At 38.2% G+C, this 18,722-nt stretch overlaps 1 protein-coding gene across 4 annotated transcripts in view; it reads right to left on the bottom strand.

The window, feature by feature from the left end:
• Nucleotides 1-18,212, bottom strand: part of CP (ceruloplasmin) — a 60,533-nt gene extending 42,321 nt beyond the window's left edge. For 2 of the 4 annotated variants that reach the window (XM_018049097.1, XM_018049100.1), the window contains exons 1-6: nt 18,023-18,212; nt 7,736-7,983; nt 5,225-5,437; nt 4,686-4,859; nt 2,904-3,158; nt 1,467-1,638 (exon numbers count right to left, since the gene is read on the bottom strand). In XM_018049097.1, the coding sequence (XP_017904586.1) occupies nt 1,467-1,638; nt 2,904-3,158; nt 4,686-4,859; nt 5,225-5,437; nt 7,736-7,983; nt 18,023-18,168 (1,208 nt within the window). In that variant the 5' untranslated portion in view covers nt 18,169-18,212. Of the gene's footprint in view, nt 1-1,466; nt 1,639-2,903; nt 3,159-4,685; nt 4,862-5,224; nt 5,438-7,735; nt 7,984-18,022 lie in introns of those variants that run through there. The other 2 variants (XM_005675461.3, XM_018049103.1) reach the window with 2 other exon arrangements.

Raw genomic sequence — 18,722 nt, 5'->3', positions numbered from 1 at the left:
GAGGTTGACATAGATTAGAAACATAAATAAAAAACACTTCAAGGGAAAATAAGTTTTCTGGTTGAGCAGCTTTTATCAAAAGAGGGTCTTAAAATGTTCACAGGCCTCCAAGGCCAGAAGATAATGTACACAACATCATTTGTGGGAAAGGTATAAAAGTCCTTTTGAAAATAAAGTTATTGGGCCTCGCTCACCAAAGCAGCTTGGTCTGCCTGTGTCAATCATTTTCTCTCTCCCTCTCCCTCTCTTTTTCAGGCTGATCCCTTGGAGCATAGAGGCTCCCTGCGTTCACTTATCTGCCTGGGTTTCTAAGACCTGAACGGGAAGACGTTCTGTGTCTTCACTCCCTCGGGAGACCGGGAGGGCACCTGTGGCCTCCATGAACAGGGCAAACTTCTTGTCTCGAAGTTTTATTGGTTATCTGTGTAAACCAAGGAATATCAGCCTCTTTTTCTCCACTAATTTTCCTACTACACTATTCTTTCCTAATCAAATAGTTCTTACTTAGGACGCCGACTCCGTCTCCCCTTCAAATTCCCTGGATCTATCGGGGCTGGACCCCGGCAAAAAGGATTAGTGTTTTAGGAGGATTCCTTAAGTTGTTGGAAGACCGTGGTAGGGAGCCAAGTCAGTAGGCTTCCCTTAAAATCTCAATGAGGGTAGTGATGACTTCAGAGGTACTAGCCAAGAGGTTAGAGAGATGCATACAAACTTCCTGAGATATTTTGGATATAATGAGGCAGCATTTGATGAGAGAAGGAGGGATTGGTGAAGGAGGGAAGGAGTCAAGTGTAATGCTGAGGCATTGGGATTTGAGTGATGGATAAATAGCAATACCATTCGTGTAGAGGAGAAAGCTCAGAATTGTGTGGAAGACAGAGGATTCAAGCTTGGACATATTGATTTGGAGAGGGCCTCATCCAAGTGGGGTGTCCACTAAGCAGTTCAGAATGAAAATCTGCCATATATAAGAGCCTTCTGAGCTGGAGATACAGTTTAGGGAATCATTATATCTGGCTGTCAGTGTAGCAGGGACTTAAATCTCTGCTTCAGAAGTCACAAGCTTGGGTAGAGCTCAGCTATTGACCTGTTGAACAGCATTTCTACTTGAAATGATGGGAGTTCTGAGAGTCACAGTGCTGATAATTATACAACCTTGTGAATATACCCAGTGCTGCTAGATTATACAAGGCTGGTTTCAGGAATGGAAAGCTAATGAATCAATCTTGTTTTCAGCATTTTCTGAGGATTTTCTTGAGCATCTAACAAATTTTCTATTCTTTTTCATGGACTCAGAAGTCCTATTTCTCTAACTTGGACTCACTACCAAACACCTCAATAATTACTTAGCAGTCTAGTTACTCAATTTCAAGTATCAGTTAAAATCTTAATTGCTGAATAGCCTTTTATGACTTGTTGAGGAGGAGGCATATTTTGAAATAATATCTTTTTTTTTTCTGAATTACCTTCCCGGTGCTCTTAAATTTTCTTTGGTGAAGGCATCTATCCCGGAGGGTGCATAGTTCCAGATGACTTCTTCAGCAGCAATGTAGTAGTGTCTAACATTTTTGCCATGGATATTGTCCTCAGATGAAGACTTCTTACAGTCTTGTACCCAGAAAAAGGCCTGCAAACCAGCTGAAAACCACACAGAGGCGCCACTGTTTAATGAAGCCATTGTTATCTCTCCTATTGCCTTATCAATGCTGCCGGTGAAATGACAGAAAGAAACTGAAGAGACAGACAGCTACAAACAATACTATGAATGAGTAAACAGCTGCAAATGAATCACTCATGGAAAATTCAAGCAGTGAAAAAAAGCCTATATTCCACAGAGAAGTGGTATTACTTGTGTTTTAAAAAATGTGGAACAAACTTCAGTGGGATTTCACTATGACGATCTTTTGATGAGAAAAAAAATAGGACACATTAATAGATAAGTGGTGTGGGGAGAAATGCACTTTCACTGTTTTATTTCACTGGGGTTTTTTTTGGCAACGTCACGTGGCTTGTGGGATCTTAATTCCCTGGCCAGGGATTGAAGCCTTGCCCTCTGTTGTGAAACGGCAGAGTCCTAATCACTGGACTGCCAGGAATCCCTCACTCTTTTACGTTATCAGTGAGTCAGCATTGAAATAGATAATGCTTTAATGAGGAAAAATAAATGGTGAAGAGAAGCTTTGCCATATTTTAAGGGATATGATGGGATAGATGAGGAGGAATAGAGTGATCATGTATTTTTATCCCTCCCTTAGATAAAATGGTTTTGCACCTGCTGTGCTGGGCCTGCTGCAGCCAAGGTCACCTTTGATGAATGAGATTATATTTGAAGTTCAAAGTAACCTACTCAAAGACCCACATTAGACCTAATTTCTTCAGGAAATCAATATTACAAACCAATATTTTTCAAGAACTGGGGATATTTCTTTTCCTTATATTAAAGAGATGGAAAAGAGATTTAGCATGTAAAACCAAGGAATAGCTGGACTCATAAAGAACAAAGTTGGTTGTATTTAACAGAATCAAGTCAAAACACAAGTTACTTTTCAGCACCAATATACACATCTTCTGGTGTTTAAAATATTGTATATTTTACAAATCTGAGTAGCTATAAGCAGTGTTATACATTTACGGTAAGACTATACTTCAGGACCAATTTTTGTTTTCCAAAAATTAATGTATTTTCAGCTTTAATTACTTTATAATTGCTCCAGTCTTTGTCTATTTTAAAAAATTAGATGATCCATACTTTCAGAGGAATAAAACCAACAATTCAAAGTTCAGATCATTCCAAAGATATTTAGCTTTTAGATTCTAATTTCCAATAGTCACCCCATTAATATTGTAACAGAGACATGTTTCTTTTCTCAACTGACAGTTAATTTCAGGTAAAGATGCCTTACCTTTCAGATGGTTTAGATTCTGACAGCTAAGCATCCATTGTCCAGGGTTCTGAGCCACCATAAAAGCATCAAAAAGGGTAGCAGGAAAGAGATTGATTGTATCAACGCGGTAGTTCTTGTTAGTCAACACTTGCCCATGGAAGAAAGCTGCGTGCACATCAATTTCATTACCCATACCAAAAAGATACCATTTTACTCTGTCCTCAGCACACATGGAGAGTCCTGGGAGACTTCCAAAAGCATATCCATTCACAGCTGTAAGTCAAGAGCAGAGACTGTGACTAACATATATTGGTACCTGGAATATTGATAGTTAGCACTACAAAAATAAAATCAATTTGAGATGGAAAATACCTGGCACACATGTCACTACTCTTACCTTTTGTACCCACATCAGATATTATTAATCAATCACAGCATTCTTCATTTTGGACCTGAATTTAGCCTCAGGTTTTTTTTCAACACAGTATTAGCACATGAACACTGAAGATGAAACCTATTTGCTCTCCTTGTTATAAACTATACACCTTGGTAGGTTCATGTGTATATTTGCAAATACAAATGTGTGCATACATACATACATACATATAAATGCACACACATATATAGTAAATAGAAAAAGGACATGTTTATTTATGAATCAACCATATGCATCGTGTTGGTAATGGCAGTATGGATGATGTCAAAGTTTTCTTTGCTTATTTATCAGAACTTTTCCAATTTTCTACAGTGATGTGAGTTGCTTTTTCAATAAGAACACAAAGGAAGCTTTTTTTTTTTAACTTGTAAGACACAAAGGAAGCTTTTTTTTTTTAACTTGAAAGACAAAATTGGAAGAAATGTGAAGGAGGAAAAGATCTAAAAGGTCAAAAGCAGGATGGCCTGAGATTCTTCTAAAAAACTGAGAGGCACTGTTCAAACTGGGAGGTCTTAGAGTTAAAGCAGAAATCAGTTCTGGGAAGTACTGTGAGTGAACCAAATGCAACAGAGATACCAAACCAGGCTTAGCCAGACTGGAAGTTTGAGTCTCTAACATCTATTTTGCTTAGCACAGAACAGAGGCTAGATTAAAGTATGGAAAGAGGATCTTCCAGCCAGAAATAAGAAGTTAGAACAAAAATCTGTCCTGTGTTTAATTTGTTTATTTTTCTGCTTTGATAGTACAGTTATTATTGTGTTCTCAGTTTCTGCATAAGAGCTATTTTTAAGAAGCTAAACACAAACAAAAATCTATACTTATTGGTCTAGTTGGTATTAAGGGATTTAAAATTTTATGCAAATTCTAAGTTATAGACTATCTTAATAAACCCATTGTTTTGTGTCTGAGAATTAAGAAGAAGCCTAGGCAGTAAAGAAAGCATTTTTAGAAGAAATAAAGTGAGCTAAAATGTAGGGAAAAATGATGCAAAGTTGAGGGTGGTAGTGAAGGATAATATGTATGTAAAAGAAATATTTTAGAATTAATGGTTTGAACTATTTTCTTAACTATAGTGCAATGCTTTAAAATATAATTTAATAATTTTAGGCTGCTTTAATTTTTAGGAGTCGGGAGAATATTTATTTATCCTTATTAGTTTTGAAATGGTTTGATGTATCTGGCTTTCCCTGGCTTAGAGTTTTGATTGGACCTGTTTAGCTGAATATCTATTTGCATACCCAATATACTTTGTTACCAAGGGCATAGATTAGAATACACTACTTATTCATGTAAGGTAATAAGCTTAGCATAATTCATGGACTGAGAAAAATAAGATAAAGTTAACAGATCCTGTGTAATCTTACAATACATTCTGTTACTCTCCTGGAAGTCTTCATTATCTTGTTCAGCCTTCTCTGGTTCAGAGCAGTAGGTTTTAATGTTTTCTTCTAGGTACCAGCTGAGATTTTCATCCACCACAGAAAACATTACCACAAATTCCTTGTCAATATTTTTTTCTTTTTCTTCATCCAGAGAATCTGAAGTGAAAATTACTATTTCAGTAGAACTTAATTTTTAGCATGAATTTTAGCATGTGATTCATATAGTTTTAAACAATTTTAGTATTTATTTTCCTAACAGACCAGAAATCTGGACCAGTCATTCCTGTTTTATAGACTTGGAAATATTTAGGGAATTTGTGTTCGATAGCCTAAATGTGGCTTCATGCACCCTTTTTTCTCCTTACCCTTGCCTACTCTTCCGTTCCTTTTTTTCTAGACTCACCACCCCTCTGCCTTCCCTACTCAGTCATAACACAGAAGACTTAATGTCTATTTAAAGAATAAACCTCCCTGTCTACTGTCTTTGGTAATTTATTGTGACTAATAATGAGAAAGTGTACCTTTTTTGCAGTGTATTAAAGGCCCAATGAGTCCTGAGGCAATGTCTTTTGGGGCATCAATGTGGGAATGGTAAATCCGGGTCACACAGTTGCTGTCTTCCTCACCAGGACCTTGTTCTGGGTTGGCATGCAGTATGTACAGACACTGTTCACCTGGCTGCACCTTGTCATCTACTTTTTGCAAATCTGTGGTGTTATCAGGATAAATGGCCCCTAGGAAACGACATGCAATGAAATGACAGGTTGAATTTGAATGTGTTTGAACTTAAAAGAAAAAAAATAGATGGTCTGTTAATTCATTCAGCAAACATTCATTCAATATCTAGTATGTATCCCCTTGGGAATGCAGTGATGTTTACTTGAGCACAGAAGAATAAGAAGCTAATGGCAACAAGGTCTGGAAGTTTCACAGAAAATGTCATTTTTTATACTTGACTGAGTCTTCAAGAAGCAGTAATAGATTAATTAGGAGCATAGTGACTTTTGGGTGCAGAGTCATGTCTGACTTTTTGAGACCCCATAGACTGTAGCCTGCCTGCCAAGCTCCTCTGTCCGTGGAATTCTCCAGGCAAGAATACTGGAGTGGGTCGCCATTACCTTCTCCAGAGGATCTTCCCATCTCCTTCATTGGCAAGTAGCTTCTTTACCACTGTGCCCCCTGGGAAGCCCCATAGTGACTATGGGTTTGCAATTAAAAAAAACACTTTTTCTGAGAGTTCAGAATTAGGGTCACATTAAAATGCCATACAATTATATTTAAAAAACAAAAAAATGTTTTTGCCCCGGGGTTATGGTATGGAAGTAAGAGCAAAATGGCTACCCTCTCCTGTAATTTGAAGCTTCTTATATGATATCAGGTTTTTGCCTATGAAATAACCATGAAATTGTTTTAATTTTTACTTTAATTTTGTATTTTTCCAAACATATGCAAAAATTAAGAGAATAATATGATAAACTTCCATGTGCCCCAAATCTCAGCTTTACCAGTGATCAACTCAAGGCCAATCTTGTTTCATGTGTACTCTCACCCACTCTAATCCCCATCATCAGTGAATTATTCTAAAGTGAGCCCCTGACTCATGTAATTTCATTTATAAATAACTGAGTATGTGTCTCTGAAAGATAAGTACTCTTTTTTCTTCTAACACAGCCACAATACAATGATCATCCGTAAAAATTATTTATATCCTAATAGAACATGAAATAGTAAAAAATAAGATGGCAGTAAACTTTTATGCTATGAATATAATTATTTTGTTTAGAAAAACACATAAATATATAAAAGAGCAAAACATTCACCTTGTAAAGCAATCCCTCTTTTAAATACAAAGCCAATAATTAGTTAGGATGAATTTTATCCTAATTTCCAAGCTTGATCCTTATAATTCCCATGAAGTGTAGCATGGCCTCAGTATTTTTTTTTTATAGTAACTGACATTTATAGAGTTCTTATTATATACTGTCACTGTTCCTATTTTATAGATGAGAAAACTGAAGCATAGAGAATTTAAGTAACTTGTCCAAGGTCATTCAGCCAAGTAAAAGCCAATGCTGCATTCAAACACAGGTCAGTTAATTTTGAAGTCCTTTCTTTTAACCACAATAGAACATCATCACCTGTCATCATCTTCGTCTCCATCATCATCATCACCATCATCACCATCATTACCATCACCATCTACTAAGAATGAGATCACAGGCACCAAATATAATCTTTGTTCTTCCCGTACCATCTTTAAGGATTCCAAGTCCTATAGTTAAGTGACCTTTTGGTTAATTGTGTCTCATGTATGACTCCAGGATCATCCAGCCATGTGCACTATCTGGTTACCGTGTGAGACGACTGTGCTGTGCCTTAGCTGGGACAAAGTTAGGATGGACGTGAAAGTGAAGTCGCTCAGTCGTGTCCGACTCTTTGCAACCCCATGGACGGTAGCCTACCAGGCTCCGCGGTCCATAGGATTTTCCAGGCAAGAATACTGGAGTGGGCTGCTATTTCCTTCTCCAGGGGATCTTCCCAACCCAGGGATCGAACCCTGGTTTCCTGCATTGCAGACAGACGCTTTACCGTCTGAGCCACTAAGGTGACAATTGTTACAGTAAGTTCACAAGTAGGAACTTTTGAGATAAGACAATCCCCATCTGAGCCCTGTTTCTTCCTTCAGGATTTTTGTCTTTTCCAGGCTTTAATGCGCACTGCCTATTTCTCTTAGTTTGACTGTTTATCTGGAAAAGTGTAGGGCACTGAGAAGGAAGTCCAGCTCTCTTTGACTCTCGCTATGTGAGTTCACCCAGACATCCTATCACATTCACACTCCACATAAGCAAGCACAACCAAGAGAAGCACGGCATTATTCGGGTGAACCAAAACACTTATTCATAAAATAGTTCAGAGCTAAAGAACATTGTTACGGGTCTTATCCAGGAGGAAAGTCCATAAACTTGGAAGTTAAAAAATGCCGCTACTGAAAAGGAAAAGAGAATTCCAGCAAGATTTTGAGTTGAACTGACCTTCATGCTCCTTATAGTAAGTTAATCCATGTGCATGAAATGTATAAGGCCTAGAGGCAAAGTTCTTCAGATGTACATAAACTTTATCTCCAGTTTCAGCTTTGATAATAGGGCCTAAAAACCCTAACCAGACAGGTTTTTCTATAACAGTCCTGAAGTTTTCATCTGTGTACTGAAGATATACAGCCTTCTTGTAAACACTTCCAATTCTATTGGGGCCATTTTGAAGATAGATATTGGAATGTTCCCTGCAAAGGAAAAGAAGACAACGTTATTAGAAGCCATCATTTCCAGGGATAACATTATAATGAAAGAGAAATGAATAACCATATCATATTAAATGTTTGCTGTTGTTGTAAGGATGCTTCCAAAAAATGAAGAGGAGAGCTGGCATTTAACCATATTATTTTAATAATGTGAGGTGTCCTACATTAGCTATATGGCAGACAACCATGTGTGAGTGCTCCATAAAAATATAATACATCTCACCAGAGTATTTCTTACAATATTTTAATGTTGAAACACAGAGACCTAATGAATACATATAAATATATAAATTTATAGACTATAAAATTTAAGTGAAATGTAAAATAAAGCTAAGACATTTCTCACTTCTTGTGCACTTCTTTCAGTCATGAAGAAAACTTGAGTTTACAAGCAATCAATCTGGATGTGTGAGATGTCAAATTGTGTGTATATATTTGTTTTCCTAAAGCAAAACTAATAATGCTAAGGTAATGCTATTGTTTTAATTCCTTTTAGCAACACTAAATCAAAGTTGGAATTGATGCATATAAAGTATATGGGTTTTAAAATTACCTTTGATTTCAAATTACCCCTGTGGTTTTTTTAATCCCTTGCTAGCAGAAGTACTTGAACATTGAAAGTTTATATTCTGGTTAGTGGCTGATTAATAGTTGCTTAAAACTTCCCTGAAAATATCAGCAAAGTGAATAGTAGCCAGGAAAAAAAAAAGAGAGAGAAGAAAAGAAAGGAAAAGAAAGAAATTGAGCTTGATATTCAAACTTTTGAACTGATTCTTAAGTTATTGTCTTTAATGGAAGCCGGGGTAGGTCAGTGGAATCTACCTGTGGGCAGTGGCTTCTAGCTGTTCAGGAGAACCCACTTAAAACCTGGACTTTGGCAGCCCTTCCACACTTGAGGTCTCTTCCACTAGAATAAAAAATGCTAACATTCTGGCTGATGACCTAGGGTGTGTGTGTGTGTGTGTGTGTGTGTGTGTGTGTGTGTGTGTATGTGTGTGTTGCCTGCTTTGATCTCAGTGACTTTGGGTGCCTTACTATTTTCCACTCAACCCTTGTGAGGCTGTATAACCTGACTAAGGAATAAATTTAGGCTTGTTTTCTCAGTGGTAAGCTCATCGGAAAGAGTGAAGAATATTTTTCCTTTTTGTTTTTTCAAGATGAGAGCAGAGCTTGTGTGGGAGTGTTGATCTTTGTCTGTTGCAGAGTTTAAAGGCCTGTTTTTATTTTTTAAATCTAAGGCTCTGGCCTAATGTTTCTTAAATTTTCACATGCGTAGGAATCTACTGAGGACCTTGATAAATGCAAGTTCCTAGGCTCCAGCCCCATTGATTCTGCATCTGTGCTGCTGGGGTGAAGTTTGGGCATCTGCATTTACTAACAAATAACCCCTCTGTGTTCTGATGCCTCTCTGTGCTCATGGGCAACCCGAGTAGAGGAGGCTCCAGATGCAGGGGGAGAAAGCTGCCCAATCCCAGAGACAGTGGGATTCCTGGATGCCTTGAGACAGAAAGGTGGCTGGTTCTGGTCGTGGCCACATCTCTCCTGGCATGGTGGCATGGAGGTACCAGATTGAGCTTGAGTGAGGGGACCAGTAAGAAGGGTCTCTGAGCTGCATTTGGGCAGCAGGAACAGATGTTGAACATAGCAGAGCCCTGTGCTCTGGATTGACCAGAGAGCTTCTACAATGAACACCTTATAGTTGTCATGCTGGATTGTTTAAGCCCTGGGATTCTCAACTTGTTCACTGAAAAATGAATGAGATGTGAGTCCCTTTCCCCCATCGTGGTGGGAGAAGGGCCAAACTGGAAGTTAGAAAAATAAAGTTACATCTTTTATAACCAATACGGCAAATCCACGCTTAAGCTGTTATTTGTCATATTTGTTTTCATTTTCTAATTGTTGCAATTTCCATTTTGTTAAAACAAACCAAAAAAAAAAAAAATTGAGAAAAGCTCTGAGAGACTTTGAGCACATTAAAATACACGAAAAAACAGTGAGAAGGGGTGTGACTTCTTCCCCCTAAACTGCCACATTAGTACCATCAGAAGTAATCTTAATGAATAGATGTTGTAACAACAGCAACATTCCAAAGCACTGAAGGTCACTGAGATTAAAGACAGATTCATCCAGTCCACTTTGCTGAGAGGAGGTCAGGAAGAGGGCAGTTCAGTCAAGCACACAATGGCAGCTGGAAACCTTATAGCTCAAAGATGGAATTCCTCTCAGGTCACATCAGAACCTGGGCCACTCAGGCTCACACAGACCTGTCTAAGCCTAGCGGAAGGTTTTCACCAGTGTCTATGAATCTAAGAGATTCACCTTCAGTGATATTTAAATAGAGGTTCTAACCTGCGTTTCACCATGCCCTGTTGATCCACATCTTGCTGTTTTATTGACTAAGTCATGTTCCACTCTTTTGCGATCCCACAGACTGTAACCTGCCAGGCTTCTCTGTCCATGGGATTCTCCAGGCAAGAATACTGGAGTGGGTTGCCATTTCCTTCTTCAGGGGATCTTCCTGACCCAGGGATCGAAACTTCATCTCCAGGATTGGCAGGTGGATTCTTTACCACTGAGCCATCAGGGAAGCCTGATCCACATTTTAAATAAAGCCAAAGTTTAAAAATGGCCCTCAAATTCTTGAGGCTTCCTTTAGATACAATGTGTATTTATACCTCCTGAATGTGCCTCTGAAGCATTAAGGAATATGTCACATTTCACTTCCATAAACTGCAGCGGACTTTGTCAAAATGCTTTCATTGCACTGAAATTCTCCGGTATTCATTATTTCCTGAAATAGGGGGAGTATTGCCTAAGCTTTGGGATTCTTTTTGTGTATACAAAGATTTCTTTTGGAGGTGGGGTGAGGTGGTGAAAAATACTTTAAAAATAATTGATCTGAACTTATAATCTATTCAGAAATTTTAACATTTGGATTTCTTGTGTATACATAGCAATGTGCAAAATGTGTTTCCCATCTTGTCTTTTTTTCTGAAGCAAAATTAAGTCTTAAGCAAATTGGTAAATATTTCACGTAATGTGATAACTTGGGGGAGGTCTGTTTGTTTATGCTCTGCCTCCAAAGACACATCAAAGGGTCATTAGGGAATGTCTATTTAACATCAAGAGCACAGCTTTGGGGACAAAGGGTCAGTTACTGGAAGCTTGCAGGAAGCTTGCCAGTCAGATATCCAGTCAAAGCGATCTATTATTGTTGTTCTTTGACCTGAACAAATTATTCACATTAATTGTTGTTCTTTCTGTTGGCAATTGTGATATGTTGTTTTACTTCATTTCAATAGATATGTCCCCCTCTCAGTAATCACATCCTTCTCTTTAGCTTCCCCAGTTCTTAAAATTCTATAGTGAAAGTGAAAGTGTTAGTCACTCATTCATGTCTGACTCTTTGTGACCCTGTGGACTATAGCCCTCCAGGCTCCTCTGACCATGGGATTTCCCAGGAAAAGAATACTGGAATGGGTAGCCATTTCCTTCTCCAGGGGACCGAACTTGGGTCTCCTGCATTGCAGGCAAATTCTTTACCATCTGATGAGCCAGCAGGGAAGCCCTATAATCCTATAGCAATTCTTCTGATTTCTGGTAGGCTCAGATCCAGAGGTGAGTTTTTAATGGTAGGGTAATTAAAACAATTTTTATACTGCCTTGGTAAAACAATAATAATGCTATTCCCTCCCAAAAATTCAGAATGTACTCAAGGAGGTCTTGGTTTATATTTAGACATGATTACTAAAGTGTGGGTAATATATGTGAAAAGTCTCTGGATACTTGGCCTCATTACTTGAGACATAGTATATTAGTTTTCTATTGCTGCATAACAAATGATCACAAAGCTTTAAACCACACCTATTTATTAATTTCATAGTTCCATGGATCAGCAGTCTGGCATGGCATGACTGGATTCTCTCCTCAGGTTACCAGAGCTGACATCAAGGTGTTGGCTTGGCTGAGTACTTGTCTGGAGGATCTGTGGAGAAGGCCACTGCCAAGCTCACTCAGCTTATTGGCAGAATTCAGTTCATTGTGGTTATAGGACTGAAATTCCTGTTTCTTTGCTAGCTCACAGCTGAAGACTTCTCCCAGTTCTTTAAGGCCATTTGTATTCCTTCCAAAGTGACTTCTTCCATCTCCAAGTCAGCAACAGTTTGTTGAATCCCCCTCAAACCTTTTTGAATCTCTCTGACTTCCTCCTCTTCCACTAGAGAATTCTCTGCTTTAGACTAGGCCCACCCAGATCATGCCCCTAGTTTAAAGTCAACTGTATCCTTGAATATAACAAACCATGGGAGTGATATATCATCATATTCATTGGTTCTAGAATTTTAGGTTTAGAATGTCTTTGGGGGCAATTAAAAAAACTCTGCCTACTACACACAGGAATCACAAAGAAAAGTCCAAAAGTAACTGGTAGGCAAAGACTCAACCTGGGTTTATATAGCATACACTTGAGTGAGCTACAGGTTCTAACTAGCCTGGCTTCACTAGAACAGCATGAAAATTCTATCTAGGTGTTAGCCCTCTTTTGGATAGGTTCTTGGGGAAAAATAGCAACTGTGATAATAAATTGTAGAGCTTAAAAGTGTGAAATGGTATAGTTACTTCATTAGCTTCTGCACGTGGACTGTCTTATGTGAAATGTTTATACCACATCAGATTTTGCTTACTATGTATTATTTGGCAGCCTTGGAGTATAAGGTATTATAAATGACTTCCAGATAACTTTAGCTCATAATTTTACCTCTTTACGGAGAAGGCGATGGCACCCCACTCCAGTGCTCTTGCCTGGCAAATCCCATGGATGGAGGAGCCTGACAGACTGCAGTCCATGGGGTCGCGAAGAGTCGGACATGACTGAGCAACTTCACTTTCACTTTTCACTTTCATTTATTGGAGAAGGAAATGGCAACCCACTCCAGTGTTCTTGCCTGGAGAATCCCAGGGACGGGGGAGCCTGGTGGGCTGCCGTCTATGGGGTCACACAGAGTCGGACATGACTGAAGTGACTTAGCCACTTAGCCACTTACCTCTTTAAGAATCATTTAAAAACTTAAGACCGTTTTGGAAGGGGTAAAATGAATGCCTTTGTGCAAGTTTTTTTTTCTTTAAAATGTTTTGTTTGTGTCCTTGTGTTTTTAAACATCATGTACTGGGAAAAATTCAACTTCTGTTATGATAATAATAGTAAATATAAACATTTACTGAATGGTTATGTTACCCTGATCACTCAATATCATAATACTTATGATTATATAATAGAGTACAATGTTGTTAGTTTGTTCTCTATTTGGTCAAAATTTGGGCCTTCATTTTTTTCTTGGTCATTGAGTCTGCTTATGTATACTACTTCACTGTAGTATTGCTGATTTATTTCTCAAACCTACAATAGCCTGGAAAACTAGGTTTAACAATGTTTGCAAGAACTGTGTTTAAAATCACCAAGCCTGAGTAAGAGCCTATGAAGTTAGTGTAAAAGGGTTTTGTGATAGTTCTTCTGTTTAAGGAAGTTTTCACTTACTTGTATCTTCCTATAGGTCACCAGGAGAAAGAAGTAACCTGAAGAAAACTGGACCATTGTTACTTATTGCTACTGTGTAGCTAACAAAATCAATACACATTTAATTAGCCTACCATGGGCCCAGATCACAGTATTGCGTTTGCTAATTGTTTTTATATGTATGTCTTTTATTCTTGGTGGTGGTGGTAGTTTAGTTGCTAAGCTGTGTTTCACTCTTGCAACGCCATGGATTGTAGCCCACCAGGCTCCTCTGTCCATGAGATTTCCCAGGCAAGAATATGGGAGTAGGTTGCCATTTCCTTCTTCAGGGCATCTTTCTGACCCAGGAATCAAACCTGGGTCTCCTGCACTGCAGACAGTCTTACATTGCAAGGAGATTCCTTACCAACTGAGCCACCAAGGAAGCCCTTTTTATTCTTGTGCTTAGTTGCTCTCAGTCGTATCTGGCTCTTTGTGACCCCATGGACCGTAGCCTACCAGGCTCCTCTGTCCATGGGGATTCTCCAGGCAAGAGTATTGGAGTGGGTTGCCAGGCCCCAACCCAGAAATCGAACCCAGGTCTCCCTCATTGCAGGTGGATTCTTTACTGTCTTAGCCACCAGGGAAGCCCTTAAATACAAATAACTTATTCCATGGACAGAGGAGGCTGGCGGGCTGTAATAGTCCATGGGGTCACAAAGAGTCGGGCACTACTAAAGCAATTAAGACTTTAACTTTCACTTCAATTTAGGAGTAGAAAATATATTTCAAAGATCTTCAACAGTTTATTGATGTGTTAAAGTGACAGATAAGGCACTGATAAATATAAGGAAATTCTACTTTACCCCATAGAAAAACTATGACCAACCTAGATAGCATATTAAAAAGCAGAGACATTACTTTGCCAACAAAGGTTCATCTAGTGAAAGCTATGGTTTTTCCAGTAGTTATGTATGGATATGAGAGTTGGACTATAAAGAAAGCTGAGTGCCAAAGAATTGATGCTTTTGAACCGCGGTGTTGGAGAAGACTCTTGAGAGTCCCTTAGACTGCAAGGAGATCCAACCAGTCTATCCTAAAAGGGAATCAGTCCTGAATATGCATTGGAAGGATTGATGCTGAAGCTGAAACTCCAATACTTTGGCCACCTCATGTGAAGAGCTGACTTATTTGAAAAGACTCTGATGCTAGGAAGGATTGAAGGCAGGAGGAGAAGGGGACAACAGAGGATGAGAGGGCTGGATGGCATCACGGACTTGATGGACATGAGTTTGAGTAAACTCCTTGAGTTGGTGATGGACAGGGAAGCCTAGCATGCTGCAGTCCATGGGGTTGCAAAGAGTTGGACATGACTGAGCGACCAAACTGAACTTATCCCACTAGAAAGAAATACTTCTGATAGAATAAAAAGAAGTGAACTCTTATTTTCCTAGTTAAAAGAATCCACACATTTTCTCCTTTCTATCTGCCAGTGTTTCCTGTTTCACTAACTGATGTATAACTCCATAAACTGACTTTTCTTATTTCATTCTATCTTCTGATTTAGTCTATGGTGTAAACCTTTTCACACTAGAAGCAAGGGGAAATTTTGACAATACAGCCTATAATTTTGTCTAGCTTCCTACATACCTTTTATTCATTCATTTTCATTTATTTAAAAATATTTTAGTGTCTCCAAATTCTAGGTACTAGTGATCACCAGTGAATTTAGCAGATGGAGTTTCTGCCATCTCCATACACACTTTCCGCTTCCTTGTTCCAGATCTTCAAGGTCAACTGCAGCTTAAACCTAATTCTCTGCCTAACAACCATCTTGACCTCTTTCAACCTGTTTCTCAGCCTAATTATCTGCACTCCTTTTTAGCCTTCACAAGATGAGTGTCAATAATTGTATCTGGTTATATCACATCATCCTTTGGCATATTTATGTCCTATCCCCCACTATATGTTGAAATCCTAATCACCAATGTGATGGTATTAGGAGATGAGGTCTTTGGGAAGTGCTTAGGTCATGAGGGTGGGGCTCTCATAAATGGAGTAAGTACCTCCTTATAAGGCAGTTCTGTAGAAGAGGCTCCGAAGATATTCTTAGTCCCTTCCGCCAAGTGAGGACGCAGTGAAAAGGCTATGAACCCAGAAAAGAGATCTTGCTAGAACATGACCATGTTGGCACCTTGAACTTCCCAGCCTCTTGAGCTGTGAGAAAGGGATTTCTGTTGTTGCTAAGCTATCCTGTCTGGTGTATTTTGTTATAGAAGGCTGAATGTATTAGCAGCTGGACATTCTGCAAATCTGGTGCAAAGAAGCAGCAGAAAGTTACCACCTAAACTTATCTATCTATCTATCTCTCTATATATATATAAAAGTCACTTCAGTCGTGTCCGACTCTGTGTGACCCCATAGACAGCAGCCCACCAGGCTCCCCCGTCCCTGGGATTCTCCAGGCAAGAACACTGGAGTGGGTTGTCATTTCCTTCTCCAATGCATGAAAGTGAAAGTGAAGTCGCTCAGTCGTGTCTGACTGCTAGCGTCCCCGTGGACTGCAGCCTACCAGCCTCCTCCATCCATGGGATTTTCCAGGCAAGAGTACTGGAGTGGGTTGCCATTAAACGTTAGCATAGTATTGGCAAAATTGCTGAAGGTCTAGTCAATATTTGCTGTTCAGATATATTAAAAAATATCACAGAGTGAGCAGTGCCATCTATAGTTTGCACAACTGTAGGCTGTTGTTGAAGCAAAAGATGATCGAGCCAATGTTGTATAACCTCCCCAGCACACGCAGGACACTAAGCTATTTAAAAATAAAAAAATTCTCTTCCCTCCCTGCAAAAATATTCTTACCAAAGCCCTTTTCTTTTCTAAATGTCTAGAATTAGAGACTTTGTTAAAGTATGGTCAGGCCAATGTCTAGCACTTGGTTGATACACAATCAAACTGATTGGATTTTTGACCATAAATAATGACAACAGGACGGATGAGGGCATGGAGTAGGACTGTATGACAGTATTTTTTTTTTCCTAATGTATCTGACCTTTTCAAAAAATGTATCTAGATTTCTTATAAAAAACATATATAATTGTTTAGTTAGGGAAAATGCTGAAGTCATACAAAATAATGGTTCTTGTGAAGCCTAAGAATATGTCATCTCCAAAAGAGAACACTAGCTCAAAACCAAGCTTAAAAAAATTATTGCAGGGACCTCCCTGGTGGTCCAGTGGTTAAGACTCTGTGATCCCAATGCAGGGTTCCAGGTTCGATCCCTGGTTAGGGAACTAGATACCACATGCAGCAACTAAGACCCAGCAAAGTCAAATAAATGAATATTTAAAAAATATAATTGCAAAACATACTAGTTTTATTTACAAACAGTTATTTTTAGGTCAGAAACATCCCTCACCGATTATTACTAAATTAATAACTTAACTATTAGGTACTATCATCTATGCATTTATTTATTTATTTATTTTACTTTGAAAAACTTTAAACATACATAAAATTAATGAGAATAATGTATCCCCATCAACAGAGTCAACATTATGAAATTTAGCATATTTTTAAGCTATTTTTTATAGATACAGTGTTAGCAGCAAATGGTCATTGGGCTCATTTGTCACCATTAACAAGCATTTCTAAGTATCAGTATTAAAATACATTTATCACCATTAAAATACATCTTTAAATGTAAAGAATATGGGTTTGAGTAACAAATTTTAATTTGGTGTTTAATGTTTAATTAACATTATTAAAAGTGGTAACCTTCATATAGATAATCTTCCATTACAAAAATCTTCAAGAAGAACTTGTTTTTTTGTGGGATGAACTTTGCTTGAAATAAGGGACTTTTCAACTGAAACAAAGAAAACCTTTAATAAAGAAAACCTTAAAAAAACCCCGTAAGTTACATAGAGTTTGTCTGCACATGAATGATGTGCCGAGCACTGTAAGAAGAGCTTTCCATGCACCCACTCTTTAAACAGCCCTATGAAGTATTCTTATTGTCTTTGTCAACAGATTAGGATGCAGAGTCTGAGAAAGATGAATGTAGTTATCTGTCCAGAGTCATCCAACAGGTATTAGGTGGAGTCATATTAAGATTGTATTTGATATATAAAATAAATGTTTTTTTGAAGGATTAAAAAAGCCTTTAATTTTTACTGCTAGTAATCAGAAATGGAATAGTAAACAGAAAATTTTATGCAGTCATTCTTTGGATGAAAGAACTTCTGCATAAACAGACAAAGAGCCTGAACCACGATGGGAGATGTAACGACCAGAAGGGGTAAAAAGAAACCCACACAGTTCCTCAGGACCAAGGGGGAAGGAATAAGGCAGCATCCCAAAAAACAAACAAAATCCCAGGAATTAGAGATTTATTAGTGTCCAGAGTTTCAAGTCCATATTTTTCAGGTTTTGTATATAACAAATTAAAGAAATATTTCATCTTATTGGCTTTATTTTTTAACTGATAATATAGGTTTGGTCTACAAAGAAGAAAAAGCAATGACTTACGTGTCAACAGAAATAAGTTTCTTTTCCCCATGGTCAGAGGCATAGTTCCAGGCTGTTTCAATAATTCCAATGTAATAATGCTTATCTTTCGCCCAGACTGAGGTACCACATAAAATTAGAAAAATACAGAGCAAGAAAATCTTCATTTTTTTTTTCCCTCTTGGAGCCCAAGAAGCAATGGAATGAAATCAGAAGCAGGCAACTTTATAAATAAGGCTTTCTTTCTTTATTTGCTTGATTGGCAGAATGTTATGTTGCATAAGATGGAATTATTTAGTTAAAGCAAATAACATTTTCCACTTGGGTTCAGTTCTCGTAAACCCGGGAAAAACCTAGTCTTCCACTGCCTGGATTCTCTAATTACAAATAAAAAGTCAACAGTTATTGTTGGAGGCAGTGGAGTGTGCATAAGTCTGTGTTTCTACCATTCATTGTGTAAATTCCAGGAAGGCAGAGATCATGTCTAAATGTTCCCTTTGTTCTTCCAACAATATGCTACAATACAATGCCCTGCACACAGTGAACTTTTGATAAATTGGGATGAAAATTATGCAAAATGAATCAAAATAAGCAGCTCTTTACTTTGGAAAAGTCTAACAATAACCTAGTTACATATTCAAGATACAAAACATGATATTTAGCATGTCCAATTTAAGCACCCCCCAATAAGAATTTATTTTGAAAGTTTTACTTGTTTTGT

The sequence above is a fragment of the Capra hircus genome, chromosome 1 (genome assembly GCF_001704415.2).
Source record: "Capra hircus breed San Clemente chromosome 1, ASM170441v1, whole genome shotgun sequence".
Taxonomy (NCBI): domain Eukaryota; kingdom Metazoa; phylum Chordata; class Mammalia; order Artiodactyla; family Bovidae; genus Capra; species Capra hircus.
Note: the sequence above shows the minus strand (reverse complement) of the source record. Positions and strands in the feature narration are given on the sequence as shown.